The 18,486-nt window shown below is 37.6% G+C and overlaps 1 protein-coding gene across 1 annotated transcript; it reads left to right on the top strand.

Annotated features, from left to right (window-relative positions):
• Positions 1-5,677: 5,677 nt before the first annotated feature.
• On the top strand, positions 5,678-17,665 carry LOC139714339 (long-chain fatty acid transport protein 2-like). The gene is made up of 9 exons (XM_071626050.1): positions 5,678-6,173; positions 6,862-7,074; positions 7,835-7,996; positions 11,616-11,740; positions 12,161-12,361; positions 13,196-13,289; positions 14,700-14,898; positions 15,470-15,567; positions 17,310-17,665. Exons 1-9 carry the CDS (start codon positions 5,678-5,680, stop codon positions 17,609-17,611), a joined length of 1,890 nt encoding a protein of 629 aa, XP_071482151.1. The 3' UTR covers positions 17,612-17,665.
• The last annotated feature ends 821 nt before the right edge of the window (positions 17,666-18,486 follow it).

The raw sequence follows: 18,486 nt of genomic DNA, 5'->3' as shown, positions 1-18,486 counted from the left end.
AGCGCGCCAGGAACACTACTGAAATGTTGCCAATCTCATGTGAACTTAAAACCACGTCGGCACCAACTGGAAAATATTCCACTTGATGGATGTAATCTTTCTTAATTCTTTTGCGATTTTATATAGATATGTTATCAATATATATTAAAATATATCTATATGTATACACTTGTGTGGAAAGCTGTTATAACCTGGGGCATGCGAATCGAATCCGACAGTGATGAAACCCTCAGAATACATCAACCTGAACAGGTACTTGCCTACCTTGTACAAGTTTAAATTGGGTATTGTTATCAAACAACTTATCGGATTTTTAGCTTAGTTGATTTGCTCCTTGACAGGAGTGGCGGATTCTTCACGAACCCCATTTTCTGCTAGACACGATTAGACAGAAAAAACAACAGCACATTCTTCATTGTTTAGATACACCCTCGAAGTATTGAAAGTGACATTCCTTGCACGAAATCCAATGTGCAAAGATGTCATCAGGCAATGCTGTAATATGTCACAGAACCTACCTAAGTGCCTAATATCGATATGCAAACTAGTCGCGAAAAGGTTGGAGCCTTTACCTACACACGAAAGGACAAAATCAGATTAATCTTTTTTTCTTTTTTTTCTTTATTTAAGTGGAATGAAAAAGTAAAATAATATAAACCAAACAGTGAAAAGCTTGAACAGAATCGAATAAAAACCTGTTATGGTATTGTGAAGTTTTGCTAATTTATGTAAAACTATTCCTGAACAGTCTATACGAACATGCGAATGAGCGAGTTGATGATATCGTAGTCTAGGTACTGTGGGGCATAATTTGTACATAAAAGTATATATCTTGACTTTGATTTTGTTGTTGTTGTTATTATTGTTGTTGCTGTTCTTTATACCCCAAATCCTTGTATACTGTGTATCTGACTGATCATCAGTATAACGTTATTCAGCCAGATGTTATTCATACGAAAATGAATTTTCTGTGTGTTTTTTTTTACACGATCCTTTAAGAAAATATGAAGGGATAACATCATGAGCTCTGCTGAGTATTCCCACCTCACATCTAGCTGGATGATTTAACCAACAAAAACTAAAAAAAAAAATACTAATATCATTGTTCGAACATTGTTTTGCAAAAAAAAAGTGCCCTATCTTTAAGATTTCGTAACTTCCTTACTTTTAATCCGAATTTGATTGAACTATTGATATTGTGGTTATTGTAAGTTTTATCGATAGTCATTTTTTTAATTAAGAAACTTTTGTCCAGAATTGTTCTTTTATTTTTAGCTGTGAAAGCGAATTACTATGCTGTGTTCAAAGTTCTTAAGAGTCGTATATCTCGGTGAGCTGGTATGGTTAACAAAAACGATGGACTCGATACCCTAATAGTGCCTGCAGGACAAAGCGTCTGGTCTACGTTCCCGTGCTTAATGTCTTATACTATATTATACTGCTTCAGTTGTGTCGTTATCATGTCATTGTATCTTACAGGATTTGGGAGATCTGCAGAGAGAATGGTAGCCTTTTGCAAAGGCAGCTCGCAATAATATGTGGACTCGCACACAGCGAGCGGAGCAAGCAGCTCGCTGGGACTGTGCACGTCCACAAATTACTGTATTGCGAGCTGCCTTTGCAAAAGGCTAAGAGAATGGGGGCAGCCATTCTGACGGGAGTCCAAAGTGCCCTAAAGTTATGCACCAATTTATCTTATGTTAATCATTGTAAACAATATACCTCTCGTATACTAGTATTTGCATTGTTCCATATTCTTCGGAAGTTTTCAGAAGGATAGTTCTATGATTAATAACTAACATGTAATACCAACTGGTATACTGTACGATTGTATAAGTTTCATTCCATCTTAAATTATATGACCAATATCGTAGTTTCCGTTTTCATTGAATTTGTTGCCTAAAGATTAAAAAGGAAATACAATGTAATATTACGCTTCTATCCAAACTGCTTCGTTATCGCTTTACTTGAGCATTTCATATAAACTTTTTCCTTCGTTCCTTTTTTTTTATTTTGCTTCCCTGTTTTATTCCAGCATCTCATTAATTTCTGTAATTTGTGATATTACGGTGCAATTTACAGAATGAAACTGTGCATAATAAATTCCATGCGTCTACAGCATGCTGTTTCTGCTTTTCAGCTGGACGTGTACTTCCTCTATCATCATTATTACTACCAAGATACTAGTACATGCGCTATACTATACTGCTGCTACTACAACTACTACAATGTACTATGCTACTACTTCTACTACTACTACTACTACTACTACTACTACTATACTCCTACAGCTAGTGCCGTTACTATGGTGTGCACTATCTTCACCCGAGATACCCCTTACTCATTGCTATCATTACGTAACAGACGGGGCATAATTATGATGTTTGTGAAATTAAAAAAAAAAAGACGTTAAGCTATATCAAGTTTATCCCGTTTCACTCAGCACGGTATTATATGCCAGGATATATTTGTAGAACTGTATCCTCTGTAACCATGGTAACTGGCTTTAAGTGAACACAATGTCAAATCTATAAATTCCTGACGGTTTGTTTGTATAGTTTGTCTTTCCAGTGGAATGTCTGGGTGTTTATTTTGGTTTCAGTGTTAATTACGAGCCTCGTTCTTGCTGATACGACCCCTTGGTTACACTATCATGTATACGGTTATTTAAGATTCAAGAGTAGGGTATCTGTACCCAGCACTCATAAATGTACAGTTTGACCCGAAATTATGTACATGATATTTGAGAAAATCAGTGGTTATCTTTGGCCGTAATCGATGAGCATTGTATACAAAAACAGAGAGAGGAGACTCATTTGAGCATTTGGTATTGTCATCCATTGAGACAGAACTGGCGTGAGAACCAGAATGTCAGTGTTTTTTTCCAATTATTATCATTGCAGCACATTATTTGTTTGTTGTTTTTTTGCCTGTTTGCAGCAAAATCTGCATGCTTTGCGCGAAGAAGACAAGACAAAAATGTAGGCAAGAAATAATTATAATACGGTAGTCATTATGAGTCGAGCGCAGCACATATTAATATCATCATTCTAAATTGAATGAACAAATAGCGAAACGGTGCGTGTCCTACGATTTCTAATTGAAAAAGGTGTTGATTAGAATGACTAAAAAGTAATCCGAATGCTTCAAAATGAATTTGAATGATGAAATCATAAAATTGAAATACCGCACATGTCATCTAGGCTAAATTTTGGTAAATTGAATACAGGCATTGGACTAAAAGAGGCGAGAAATTTCTCTGAAAACCTATACACGTATATATAAATATATACACTTAGCAAAAAAAAAGAAAGAAAATAAACACTTTTTCAAGAACATTTTTTTAATAGAAGATTTTGGTAAAAATCACTGTTTCATATGCCATATTAAAGATTATTCAATTAGCTATCAACCTGGTAGGATAATCTAAAGGAAAATTTTACGCATGAGTGAACACATTGATATAATGTCCTCCAAGACACAAAAGCAAAAATTACAAAAATTGGCATTTTTTTATTCATTTCCAAATGCCCTTCAAGATAGAAAGGATAACTAAAGATCAATTTAAAGCAACGAGAGTCATGAATGAAATGGCAAAAATAGATTTTCGTTCCCTTATATTTGCTTAAAACCTCAAACAAACAAAAAACAGGAAACTAATGGAGAAAATAACGAATCAAACTTCAAATGACACAGGGGGTTAGTCCCAAAGGTAATTAAATGGACATAATCTCTTTAGTTTATTCTTTTGATTTATGAATTTAAGAATTCATGAGAGAAACTCAAGAACAAGATCATTTTCAATTTTCTTAATTTGAAATAACACTTGGAATTTCTACCATTTTTGTTAATGTTGCCCCATTAATGGCATTTGAATATGGAATGAACAGAAGATTTTTCCTTTTTCTCCATCATTTTATTCGCCATTTTTATCTTTATTCATCGTAGGGATCTCAGGATGATTTTTCATATTAATCTGCATTTGTTATCGTGTGAAATGTCTTTTTCTCCTCATTGTTAAGGAAAGCACATTCGAATCACAACTTGTCCGATTTTGCAATTTTTACTTTTGAGCCTTGGAAGAGAAAAACGTTAGTGTTCACTCATGCATAAAGTCTTGCCTCTTTATTGATACCAGGTTGATAGCCAATGAAATTACCTTCAACATGGTATATAAAACATTGATATTTAGACAAATTTTCTGAGAAAATTGAACCTGACAAAATGTTTACTTTCTTCTCTTTTTTTTTTTTGCTGAGTGTATATAGCATTCTAATGGATTTGAACGCTCTCGACGTGCACTCTAGTTTGAAAGATGCAATTTACACTGCAAATGCTAAACTCCTTCACCGAAGTGGGACATTGTATGATCAAAAAAAAAACGAAGATGAATGACTATCTCCACGGCGCTATCTTTTTGCGCGATATGAATGACCCGATTATGTTTGCCTTGTTTACTTTAAAGGTAAAAACAAAGTTTCAATATGAATATACAACCTGCCCATTGTTCCTCTAACGATTGCAGACTTATACATAAGAAATGGGTGAAATAACGCTGCTATTACACGATTTCAGTTGGGTAATGACAGAAATGCTCGACCTTACCCCTCCCCCCCAAAAAAAAAAAAACAAAACAAAACAAAACAAAACAAAAAAACCGACTCGTCGGAAGTAATCCAAGCGATCGTGGATGCTATTTGATGATTCACGTTGGATTACATCAATTACAAAATATCAGGCCACAGCAGTAGTACCCATCGCACTAGCGTGATTTTCATGCAGCTTCTCAGCTGCATTCCATTCAGTACATGCTAGGGGGTGATTCAATCATCACAATTCCCCATATTCATGACATTGGATACTAGTAGCTTTCTACATACCCGTTACTAAACAGGGATAGCGCTTCAGGAATAGAAGTCTTCTACATCCACTTTAAAAATTACACGCTTTTAATCTGAAAGTCTCCAGAATAACTCATCACCTAAAACTTCATCACGGAAAACGTCAGCCAGGTAAGTTTCTAGGTAGATATATTGTATTGCAAGTATATTCCACATGGTTGAAGATGAATGTTTCTGAAAATTATGTTTTAGCCTTTAAGGGATTTGTACTTTGAACGGTCATGACAGTCTTGGCGTAAGGTAGTGTCGTATGACATGAAGCAAACACAATGAGAATACTAAACACTTCATTACTCTCGAACACACACACTCACACAAAAGGAGAAGTATATCGTGCCAGCTCATAAAAGGTACTGTAAACAATAGCACATTTTGTTTTTGTTTTTGTTGGTTTTCAGTTGTTTTGCTCCCTCACACACCGTATCCTTCTAGTCTATAGAAGTCAGACGTCAGGTGGGCGCGTCGAAAAGTGATCGGACGAACTTCGCTGCTTTCGAAGAAACGCGAGACATTCTCTATATTGTCGGGACCTGATGTTCAAGTTTCACGAAGTTTGCGTCGCACACGTCTTGAGTAGGTCTTGTGCATATGACGAAGCTCTTAATAAACAAATCACCAGCAAGTCAAAGACCACGATTCCGGAAACATTCTCGACATTGGGGTGATCTTTTGCAGACTAGAATACACATTTTGGACGTTGCGATTTTCAGATATTCTCATCTTTCGCAAATCGTTTACTTGCTCAGTGAAAACAGTCCTGAGGACGAAAATCTGGCATGTCTTTATCTTGGAGTACTGGTCAGAAGGCCGCAGCCATCGCAGCCGTGTCCATCCCATCCGGATACGCCTGGCTTCGATGGAAGTACCCGACCTTACTTTCTGACGTGGAACAACTGCGCCGCATTGTGAATGTCATTAAAACCCTTGAAAGTCTTGATAAGACGAAAACTTCCTTCGCGGATTTCTTCGAGAAGTACGCGAAGGAGACTCCCAACCATACCTGCATCCTGTACCAGGAAGAATCATACAGCTATGTCGACGTGAACCGCAAGGCAAGCATGACGGCCCGATGGATCAGCGGTTCGGACCCCAGCTTGAAGAAAGGTGACGCGGTGTGCGTCCTTCTACACAACGGGCCAACGTTTTTGTGGACGTGGTTGGGACTGTTGAAGCTGGGCGTCATTTCGAGCCTGATAAATTACAACCTCCGTGGAGCTACACTTCTGCACTGCATACGAACAAGCGAAGCCAAGAAACTCATCTTTGGTTCAGGTTTGCTGTTTTGAAAGTAACACTTGTAGCTCAGTGAAATGAAATGAGGTCAGTACCTCCAGCAATAAGACCCTTAAAAAAAACTTTCAAAATGGCCAAATGTAACCAAAAACATTGCATCTGCAACAAGACTGTTTAGCTACAGATCGTCAGCTCTGATCATTTCGTTTGTTTGTTCGCTTGTTTTTGCTAAGTAGCGGCAAGTTTTATAAATTAGTGCTGCTGCAGAGCCCAGATCTAGTAAGCCTACAAAATATTGTGAGATGCTGAAGAGAAAAAATCCAATGTCACTGAATGTGGAAATCTTCAAAACATACTTCAGATATGGCAGTTTCTTGTTACATATTGCATCAGTCACGAAGAAGAACTTGGTATTCACACTCGTGCGTTTATATTGATTGTTTGTTTGTTTGTTTTTTAGATATGTCTTTATCTCGAACCTACAGAAAAATGTTCAGCGAGTGACGAACGTGAACAGCTATAACGGTGAGATTTCATTCGAGTCTTCGGCTACAGGAAACTTAATTCTACCGCAGGGTTGATTCGAAAAATGCACACGAATACAAGTGTACACGTGCAAAAAAAAAAAAAAAAGCACATCCACATCCACGCACACAATAGCAGACAGATCACAGCGATTTTCTGTCCCATTCTAATATTTCCATACTCCGATTTGTGTCGACCACAGAGTTTCTTTCCGCCGTGTGCGACATCCTGCCCGATCTTCGCGAGCTAGGCATCGACCTCTGGATGGTCAACGACACGGACATTGAGGACCTGTCGCCGCCGAACGATGTGGTAACCATGGATATCGTCACGGTATCCGATGATCATTACCCTTCGGTCCGTATTGAAAGTATCAATGACGTAGCTTCGTACATCTTCACATCTGGAACAACGGGTAAGAGGGAATCAAGTTTAGAGAAGTTTGTCGTCAGGACTTCTTTTCCCCATTTAAAAAAAAAAAAGCTGAAACAACGCACTCATGCGAAAAGACAGAAATGTAACTTAAGCTTCTGTACGTGCAATCATGATGCTTGTATCATGTAAACAAATCGAAGAGTTTTGTTGCTATCAATAGGGGTTTGCATGCCGAGCTATTATAACCTATATACGAGTATGTCAGCATAATAATGATTGTGAAACGATCCGCTTTGACGAAAATTCATCTCCACTCTCGTAAGCGGCACTCTACAGTCTACCCAAGTCTAGGATGAATACTTAGTTATTGTCTCATTCAATTAATTAGAGAAGAAAGAAACGCTCGCAAAATAAGGATAAAAAATGATAGATCATCATAGTGATATATAGTGATCTAGACGCCATTGAAGCTTTCTAAAAATAACTGTAATTTTGAAAATTCACTAATAAGATTGTTGATATAGATTATATCGGTTGTGACAAACTCAATCAGTCTTACAGGTAAGTTTAGACTGACATAATATTATGCAAGATTTTAGTGTCTGCATGGTATATTTTTTCAAACCCAATAATAATGGTTATTGGCGCCAAATGCCATCACCACCCAATCGTATATTTATACAACCAAAGAGATAATTTTTAAGAGTAGTGTGGGTATAAGTTCTTTGCATAAAATCTGCTAAAATAACAAATTATGTATTTTATCCACCCTCCACCCCCCCCCCCCCCCTTTATACCAGGGATGCCCAAACCGGCTGTAATACCCAATTCAAAACTTGTGGCTGCGGGACTCTATTACCATTTGTACAGCCAACTTACAGCAGACGATGTGTACTACATTTCACTTCCATTGTATCACTCCGCCGGGCTCCTTCTCGCTGTGTGTGGCAGCTTGATAAAAGGTAACATATTGTCTTGTTTATCCTTTATTGAAAACATTACTTACATTTTGTCTTCCACAAATACTTGGCAGCTACATAGCTGTCTTTCTGATAGACGAACCTACGCCAGAGAGCATTTTATGTATAAACATACACAGTAAAGATTAATCATTAAGTGTTTTCCCTTACTCGCACCTGTTAAGCTATTCGCATACCTCCCTGCTTCAGCAATGTTCAAGTTGTCGATATTAGTTTCATTGTTATACGTCAGGACAGGCAAGAACCGACCGCACTCCTCTACAAATACTCTGTATAAAGTTACTTTTACTTAATTTGAAGTGTGTATAGGGTTCACTGTAGCTCGGTAAGGAGAATGCTCTTTTTCAACCACGTTCCCGTTAACAGGCCCTCTCCATTAACCCTTTGATTACGAGTATCAGATGTGTCATGTAGGGCCTACATTAAATGTTTTTACAAAAACAAAAGCGTGCTGTAAAGTTTTTTTTTCATCCTGGTCATCGGAAGGAAGAGTAATCGCTCTGCTTCCTGCTACTGGAGGAAAGACAATCAAACGGGTCATCAACTCGGAAAGTGACCTGATCGTAACTTTTCCCTGTAATGTGCTGACGCCTATTCAACCCATACATAATGAGAATCCAACTTTGGTCAAATCTACATATAACTACAGCAATATTAGTGTGTATGGTTATAATGATGCATTCTCTTTATATACTGAAGTGGTTTTCATTATTAAGTCCTATCTTCTGTCGGTAAGTTTTACTTGACACAGGTGATTTGATTTTCTTTTCTTTTCATTCATTATTGCATTGATTCATGATAAAAGTTGTTTGACATTTTCATGACTCTAAAATACCCCTGTGTATCATGTGCCAAATCAGTAAAAAAAAACCAAACAAACAATCAGAGAAGACTACAATGTAGGGCCTACTTCATGCTTTGCCTGGATGCACATTACTTGTGTGGGAATAAAAAAAAAGAACATGATGATATTCATTACTCATTTATCAATTGGAGATGCCCAAAATGCATTTTTCAGTACTTACCTTTTCCTTCGTCCTAATTTACTGTATCCAAGAAGAAATGTACTAATAAAGTATTTACTGAACGAAATGTGGATATTACTGAAAGCAATTCTGCCAAATCTATTAAGTATGACTAATTTGACAATAAGGATTTCAAATGCATTCATCTGAATGTTCGTAGTTTATATCGAAACATTGAAGAAATCAAACTATTATATTATGACAATGATATTCATATTTTAGCCTTAAATGAGACTGTATTGGATAAAACCATTAGTTACAACGAGTTAAAGATTGAAGATTAGGACTTGATTCGTAAAGATCGAAACCGCAATGGGGGTGGTGTTGCCATTTACATTTTTCGGAGCTCGGTCAGTTATGAATTGATAAACTCTGAAGTGTTTGATTCTCCTGAACTGATTTTAATTAGAGTACGATCGAGATCTTCTATACCATTTCTCTTCATGTCATGGTACGCAATTATATTCCCAATGTTTGACTGTGGAGACATATTATACGGAACAGCAGCTGCTATAAGTATATAACCCCTTAGGTACAAAAATTACAAAATCGAGCTATTCGCACTATACTTGGCGTGAGCCCCTATGAACATGTTTCAATTACAGAGCTTCATACCCGTATAAGGTATAACTCTTTGGAATCTAGACCTTATTGTCATCTAAACACCATGGTATATAAAGCAATTAATGAATTGCCCCCTCCTTATTTACAAAATTTGTTCAAATACAACCAACATTACTATTTGCTAAGGTCCCACGGAAAATTATTTTTACCAAAACCCGATACGGATTATTACAAAAGAACTCTTCTTATAGAGGTGCTTGACAATTCAACTGTCTTCCTTTTGAATTAAAGTTGTCTGACAGTTTATCAATTGTTCAGAAATGGATTGAAAAGTTTTTGTCCTCACTTTTTATAATTGTTCATTTTAGATACAATGTATTTCGTACTGAATTTTTACGAGTCATTCTATACATGTATTTTATTGAATTAGTTGATTATTCATATGAACATTTTTCGTCGCATTAATACTCTCGTTACCCCACGGAAGAACAACGGAGTCCTCGCCGACACAGCTGAATGGGCAATTTCCCTCCGTATCCATGTATACCTCGGGGTGTTTCATGAAGCTGTTCGTAAAGTTACGAACGACTTACGAGCGACTGGTGATCAGATCTTGTGCTGAATTATGGGAACTCTGATAGGTATAGTACATCAGAACTGATCACCAGTCGTTCGTAAGTTGTTCGTAACTTTACGAACAGCTTTATGAAACAGGGCCCTGATCTCTTTAATGTTACTGTCTCTGTATGTGCTATAACATTTATCTTAAGATCTTAAGATCAGGGCTCTGATAGGTATAGTACATCAGAACTGATCACCAGTCGTTCGTAAGTTGTTCGTAACTTTACGAACAGCTTTATGAAACAGGGCCCTGATCTCTTTAATGTACTGTCTCTGTATGTGCTATAACATTTATCTTAAGATCTTAAGATCAGGGCTCTGATAGGTATAGTACATCAGAACTGATCACCAGTCGTTCGTAAGTTGTTCGTAACTTTACGAACAGCTTTATGAAACAGGGCCCTGATCTCTTTAATGTACTGTCTCTGTATGTGCTATAACATTTATCTTAAAATGTGTTTGTTTGTTAGTTAGTTCTCACTCTGCTCTTTGTGTTCCTCTGTGGATTCTTTAAATGCATGAATACGTAAGTAAATAAATACAAATGTATTGGAAATATCATACTTTTGGATACGAAGAGATAATCAAGACCATCAGCTGTCTTGAGGAGCGTATTACACGTTCTCCAAACAAAGGTTTTCATACAATATTTTGATTACAACTCCTCCCTCCTTTATTAAATGTGACCCTGCATCACAAAACGAACACAAAGTCGCCAGACATGAAATTTTAGTTAAGAGCGTATTCTGAAAGAGCAGACTTTAAGCTTTAAAATGATGTATAAGTGAAATGGACTCTCCTAACCTATCTAAATATTGGAAAGAAAGCACACAGTCGGGAAAAGTGCGAACTGAGAAAAGAGGCTCTGAATGCAGTGTCTATATTCAAGAGCTAAATCTTTACCAAGCCGTGCTGGCTGTGCGATGAATGGGACAAAAAAAAAAAAAACAGGAAGTAAACCACCAGAGTAACAACAATGAAGGAATTATCAGATTTAACTGAAATCAAGCATGCCTTATTAACACATTCTGTCCATAGGTAATGCCAACTTTTAAGGCAGTAGCATTATCTTTTCGAAGGTTATTAGAGTTGAAAGTGAAGAGTGTGCACAAGGTTTTTAAGAAATTAAAGGGGGACTCAAAAAGACACACCTAATCACACTATTCTACCAAAAAACTGTTCGAGATAAGCTGCTAAAAACGCACTTTCCTGCCCGTTTTATGATCCCAAATTTTAGCATAATGTAGGAGAAGACTTGCTCTTTCAGAAAATATGAAAAAGTAAAGATCGGCAAGGTTGACCCATTTCACCTATTTTCAGTTCTTACACAAAATCAGTGTGTGCGAATTTTTGTTCGTTTTGTGATGCACGGTCACAAATGTACTATTCAGGCTCCACAATAGCTGTATCCCGGACGTTTTCTGCGAGTCGATTCTGGGACGACGTACGGAAGTACAGGGCTACTGTCTTCCTGTACATTGGAGAAATATGCCGCTACCTGCTGGCCCAACCAGCGGTACGTTGCAACTATAATTATTATGAAGCAATAGTTTTCTGCCTTGTATACTTTACTTATGACAAGCCCTGCTTATACGTTTATAATTTTACAGCGATTTTCGAAATGGATTTGGTGAGAAGAAGATGGTAAGAAGTCGGATAGAATAAAAAAAGAACGATTGAGCAGGGGAGAATATTGAGAAGTAGAAAAAATAAAGAAAGGAAAATGAAACTTACAGAAATTGCGAGGAAAGGTAGATAAGAGTATTCGGTAGAAGAATTAAATTGAATTAAGTGTGACGAAGGAGAGGAGGTAGAAGAAAATAGAAGATGTAAACACAAGAATGATTTATAATCACATTCTGCGTAATCGGCAATCGAGAACTACTTTATCAGCATGCTTTTGAAAAGAGTGCGTTAATGTTTTTCTACCCCGCAGAAAGACAATGACGGCAAGTATGAGAGACCGTTACGGGCAGCCGTCGGGAATGGTCTCCGCGTTGAGATCTGGAAAGAGTTTCAGACGAGATTTAAAATCGGCCAAATTTTCGAGGTGTACGGAGCTACGGAATCCGTATTCTCGTTCGTCAACTTCGACGGACGTGTTGGCACCGTCGGAAAATATTCATGGATAATGAGGGTAATCCCTTTACGGTATTAATCGGACAGATAATCATATAAATTTCGGTAATGATTGTGTCGTATATATCCCATTTGGAAACGTAACCAAATTTTGCATATTAAATAATAATGCCTCCCAAAACTCATGGTGATACGCATAAGAATTAACAAAAATGAAAAAAAAAAAAAAACAACCAACAGCCACTATCCGCATGTTGTATCTAGAACAATGGCTGGAATTTGTTCGGGTCCGAAAAATTAACCGGAAATCTATAGTGTCTACTCCCCCTCCATCATAAAGAAGTTTTCCGTCTTATAATTCCAGGAAAGGACTCAATTGATTACCTCTACTATATACCAACTGGTGAAAATGATTGAAATAATTTCGTGGTTTGCATAAACTGATAATGGACACACGAACTTTAAGATCAAGACGATATGTTTTCAGGAAGTCGGCTGTCACCACTTTATATCTTTTCACCATTTTCTCATCTTACTTGAAAAGTTCCTTTTTATCACTGTTTAGTTAAAAGGAGATTTCGAGAATTAACTCTTGGGTGTATGTCATGCCAGGTTTGATGATCACTATTCAAAAAAAAAACCGCTTAAGACAGAATTTATTTCAAAAGCATCTTTCTTTTTCTCAAACATTATCTTGCTCTACCACTTATCAAAATTTAATTCGTCATGACTTTTAAGAATGTCTAAACCTGTTTGCTACCAGAATTAACTTCTCTCAATGAAAAATTTTTTTTTCTGTTCTTAACTCCTATATCATGATAATTGTATAGGACCTACATTAGATGACGTTGACATTGACATCAATTTAACACACTTGATTTTGTTTAACTAGAAATGTGTCGACAACATTGAAATCGTAGAGTATGACTTTGCCAGCGGGGAACCAAAGCGAGACAAACATGGAATGTGTATTCGTGTACCCACAGGTATGTCATAAGCAATGTAGCCTTTTGACAGGCTTTGAGACCTAGAGTTTGTTTAAAAACCAATTCAAAGGATTGACTGGCTTAAAGACTAACAGACAATCTTTCTTAATCCGTCGAAAAAACCCTAATTCAATCAGCCTTTTCTTTATTCAGTGCTTGGTCTAGAATTGATTTTTTTCTCAAATACTACAGGACACTAGATAATGCTGGAAAAGAGACAATCTGTGTCTTTTGCATTAAGAACCATAAATTTTGAAAACATATTATGTTACTGATTCAAAGGAATATGTGACAAGAAGTACAGACTTAAATTAAACTGGATCTGCTTTCATTTCATTTCGTTTTGATTCACGTGCACGACGTCAGCGGAATGAGGTATAAAGTTGGCTATTGCGAAATATACACTGTAGGCTGTTATCATTATTGTAGACCGTAAGTGAGGTACAGGGTTTATGAGTGATATACATGTATTTTCATAGATATAGGTATATTTTCATTGGCTGAAAATATACCGTAATCGACTGCGCATTTGATCTTTGATATTCGCTGTTTGTATGAGGGGATGATATCTGATAACGTGGGTAAAATTCACGTGCCCTTCAAAAGACAGCAAAGTAATTTCCCAGCATACAGAATCACTGTGTCCCTTTGCCCTCCTCAGAGCGATCCTTCCATTTTTCTCTATCTTGTAGGAATTCCATACCAGTCAAGAAGACACCAACATCTGAACATATTGATGTGTTTTTCAGTTAAATTTAAAAGAAAATGCGCAGTCGTTTGAACTGTTGTGAAGAGATTTTTATTCTAAACTCCTTCCAGTCTTAGTCAGACTGGAACTATTTCCTGTCACGTTGATTTTCAGATACCGAGAGGGGCCTTGTTTCAAACAGACGCTGACGGAAAACAGATATAAAAGTTTTTTTTTTTTGTGAACTTATTCACGTTTAGATCCGATCTCTTTGGATTCGAGCAGAATTTTGAAGAGAAATGATAATGGTGATGGTGATGGCTTCTTGTATAGCGCCAATATCCGCTTTTGAAGGGAACTCGTGGTGCTTGATCTGGAATGTCTCCAACTCCAACTGTACAGTCAATAATACAATGTTGGGATATTTGATTTCTGAGTATCACGAGTCAACGATTAAGTATTATTGTTGGCAAATGCCATGTTCCAGTATGGGGAAGGAAACACAATGTAAACGTTCCCATCATTCATTGGAATGGAAAATTGTTGATGTTGTGTTTACAAAAATGAAATAAAATTGAACCGTATTAAAAATCAATAAATGGGACCCTATCAAAAATCAATGAATAAAAAATTCTCAATACAATTTAAAGATTTTCATGAATTGATCACAATACATGATCCTGTGTTAACTCGATTATTGCACACGATGAATGACAATGAAGGGGAACCAGGACTTCTGTTGATGAAGATCCTCAATAAGACACGTTTCGCCGGCTACAAGGGCAAGCGTGAGGTAACGGAGAGGAAGATCGCAAGGAACGTGAAAGTCCGGGGAGACGAGTACTACAACTCTGGTGATGTCCTTAGAATCGACAGTGAAGGTTACGTCTTTTTCATCGACAGAGTCGGAGACACTTTCAGGTGAGAACAATGGGATGGACGGGACCCTTCCTGTAGCCACGGGTGGCAGTACTCATTTACTGGGTAAGGGCGACGGACCTTGCTTTTTTGGGCGTGAATGAGTGAGTCTCACAAATTGCAAGTTAGTTTGTATTTATGCTACTTGAAGAATATTCAGGCAGGTAAAACATTAAGTTTTTCACTTTTGTAGCTGAAAAGGAGTTGATATTCGTCTTTTTTTTTTTGCACGCGATCGACGGCAAACTCTAAGGTGATTCCATCCTCAGTTCACTATTTGCATATTCACATTAACTTTTCTGTTTTGCAGAAATTGGCAAGAAGTTTCAAAGTCAAATAAATTCCCTATTTTTCTTCAGAGTTTGATCAATATTTCCAGCTTGAGCTTACAAAATCTTATTCTCTCTTTTCTGACAACTGGTCCGGAATTCCCATTCGAGTGCGTCATATATCTGAACCATTCCTCGTTTCTGTCCACTTTGGTAAAACAGATTCATGCTGTAATTTTGCTTATCACATTGTTATGAGCCTTTTATTCTGATGTGTGTGTTTCTGTTTTTATGTCATATCCTAGATGGAAGGGAGAAAATGTGTCCACCTTCGAGGTATCTCACGTCCTCAGTTGTTTTAATGACATCGAGGAAGCCAACGTGTATGGCGTACATGTGCCAGGTATGTAGATGGAAATAGGCATACAATCAACACTCAAATCAACATCACGTTGCATCCACAAACTTACGATTAACATTTTATGGAAAAGACATTTTCTTTTATTAGGGAAGGAGGCGTGATGGCAATCTTTGAACGAGCGTTGGGAATTAAAGCTACGGTCACAAAGGTTCGTACGAACGATGCGTTCGTACGAATGTCACTGTTCGTACGAATTCTGGAGTTCGTAGAGATTCGTAGATGGGGCATAGATTCTTACGGCCTCCTTGCTAATTTCGTATGAACGCTGTTTAATACGCAAGAACAACTTAAGACCTTTTAGAGAAACGAAATGGTTTTCAGTTATACAATAGTCCTAGAATTCGTACGTTTTTCGTAAGAATGCCTTGAGGTATTCTCTCGTCAGACTTACGGCCATCTTACGATTTCTTTTTGTCGTAAGATGGTCGTACGTGCAACTGACGGCACTCTCAAGTCATTCGTAAGAAGATTTAACGCTTTTAAAAAAATATTTTGTCGGGTTGCTAAAAAGACGCTGCCGTGTCCTGTCGAAGATTCTGTAACAGCAGAAAGCTTTATACTTCAAGACGGAAGTGGTGCCAAGGTGATTACAACTGCAGCTGCATCTGCAAGTAGAGGAGGAGGAGGTTGTTGCTCCAACTCTCCCTCTCTCGCTCCTTCCTCCTCATCACCCTCTTTTCTTTTCTTCCCCTTCCCCCTTTGATTGCCTTCCCTTTTGGTCCCATATCTAACGGAGATGCTTTCTGCGTGGTCGAACACCTAGAACAGAGTGAGGATTAGAACTTCGCGCGTTTGGCTTTATACCCCCTAAAATTCAACAGTTGCACAAATTGTGTACCTACGCCTTAAGAGTCCCTTACGAACGTATAGGACATTCTAACGAAAGACGTAAGAGCCCTCTATGAACGACTCAAGGCGTTCTTACAATCATCGTAAGAATTGAAGGCTTCTGGAATTGTCTCTCGACCCTACAAAATCTTGCGTAGTTCTTACGATGTTTGCACGACGTTCGTACGGCCACCTTACGAAGAGAGGGTTTCGTACGAAGTTAAAATAAATATTGGACTAGACCATCGACCAGGCTATGAACTTACGAACGGTCTAAGAAACAAAAATTGAAGACAAAAAAAAATTATTTAGCAAAATACAGAATGGTTAATAAAGATAAAACATTTCAGTCAATCTTAAATTTATCATTTGGACGCCATGCAATAAGTTAACAAAGGCATATACGTATCTTGTACACAAATCATATACGCACATACAAATTTTGTATCCCACACATACACACACACACACACACACACACACACATAGGCCTAGACCTGTGCAGAGCTGAAAATTGGTTTTAGAAAACTCGTAGATAATGTTCTCAGAGTTTTTTTTTTTTTTGAAGGAATTTGTGGATACAGACTGCCTGGTAATCAAGGAGAGATTATTCCACAGCAGTAACCGTGAAGGTCCTGTCACCAGCTAGATTTCAAGTAATTGGGTACATGATGTAACTGAGTTGAAAGCTGTGACTTGAGCAAAGAGATTTTTAAATCCCTTTGGATTTTAGCATCCATTTGTTTTTTGAAGACTTATTATTTTCCGACTTTCATATTTGTGACTATCTGACATCATTTTTTTTTTTTTTTGCAAATATTGTGGGGCAAAGTATGTCTATGGTATGTCATAAGTATCCATTTGACGTGCATTCAATATATCTGCTTGTACAACAGGACACGAAGGGAGGGCGGGTATGGCGGCGATTGTCGTTCGAGAGGGCGCCACCATTGACTACGGGGATCTCTATCGTCACGTGACTTCCTCGTTGCCCACCTACGCGCAGCCCAAGTTCCTGCGCATGGTGGCGGAGACGGATCTGACGTCCACATTCAAACACAAGAAGTCGGATCTGGTCAAGCGGGGATTCAACCCCGACTTCGAAGAGGTATTCATCGTCGAACCTTCCCAGGGGACGTACGTGCCCATCACACAGCGACACATTCAGGCACTGACAAGTGGCCAGTCAAAACTGTGAAGCGCGCCAGCTACTCGTGTATAGCGAGGACACTGAAAAGTTGCCGATTTAATGATAATACTGAAAAGTACTTGAAATACTCCTGACCTCTTTTCCTATTTCAGATAGATATGATATCGTTATAAAAAACTTATTGTAATATAGCATTATGCTTGTGTGGAAAATTGTTGCTACTTTGGGTATAATTAATGCCTATCCGACAATGACTGCCTCCATTGAATACATCAACCTGAACAAGTTGATGTAATTGCACAACTTGTTCACGTTCAAATAGGGTCTTGTTATCCAACTAGACGCTGTGCAAGTAAAATCTGAAAATAAAATCTAAAAAAAGAAATCTCTGAACGTAAAATCTAACGAGTACACAGAAAGGCATTCATAATGCCGTAAAATTATCATTTTAACGGTAAATTTCACGCGATGTACATTGCTCGTTCGTTGATTACTCAGGAACATACCGGCAGATTAACGAACATACATGTATTTTATGCTACTTACTTTTGTCAAAGTGCGTGTATTCAGCTACGTTCCTGCATAAATAATTGTATCACAAAATTCATGATAAGCATATAAACATAGATTCTGGCCATATTAGATCTCTTGCGGTTCTGTATATTTCATTGTTTCAATTTGAAGTGAAATTTAGACAAGATATTCGCATCGGTTGTTATACTACAAGAAACAGTTGCTGATATGATAAGAAGTTCAAACGAAGGATTTGTTGCATGCTAGTTAATTATGATGCTTGTGTTTTTTATGGCTGATTTAGAGTTCTTACAACACTCTTGTTTACTCTCTATTTCCCCTCGCCTTTTCTCACCCCTCCCTCTTCACTTATATACTATCTCCTCTTCCAACTGTCCCTTTCAGGACTT

This window comes from Diadema antillarum, unplaced genomic scaffold (assembly GCF_040938485.1).
Source record: "Diadema antillarum isolate AM-2024a unplaced genomic scaffold, OU_Dant_1.0 seq00002239_RagTag, whole genome shotgun sequence".
In the NCBI taxonomy this organism is placed as follows: Eukaryota; Metazoa; Echinodermata; class Echinoidea; order Diadematoida; family Diadematidae; genus Diadema; species Diadema antillarum.
Note: the sequence above shows the minus strand (reverse complement) of the source record. Positions and strands in the feature narration are given on the sequence as shown.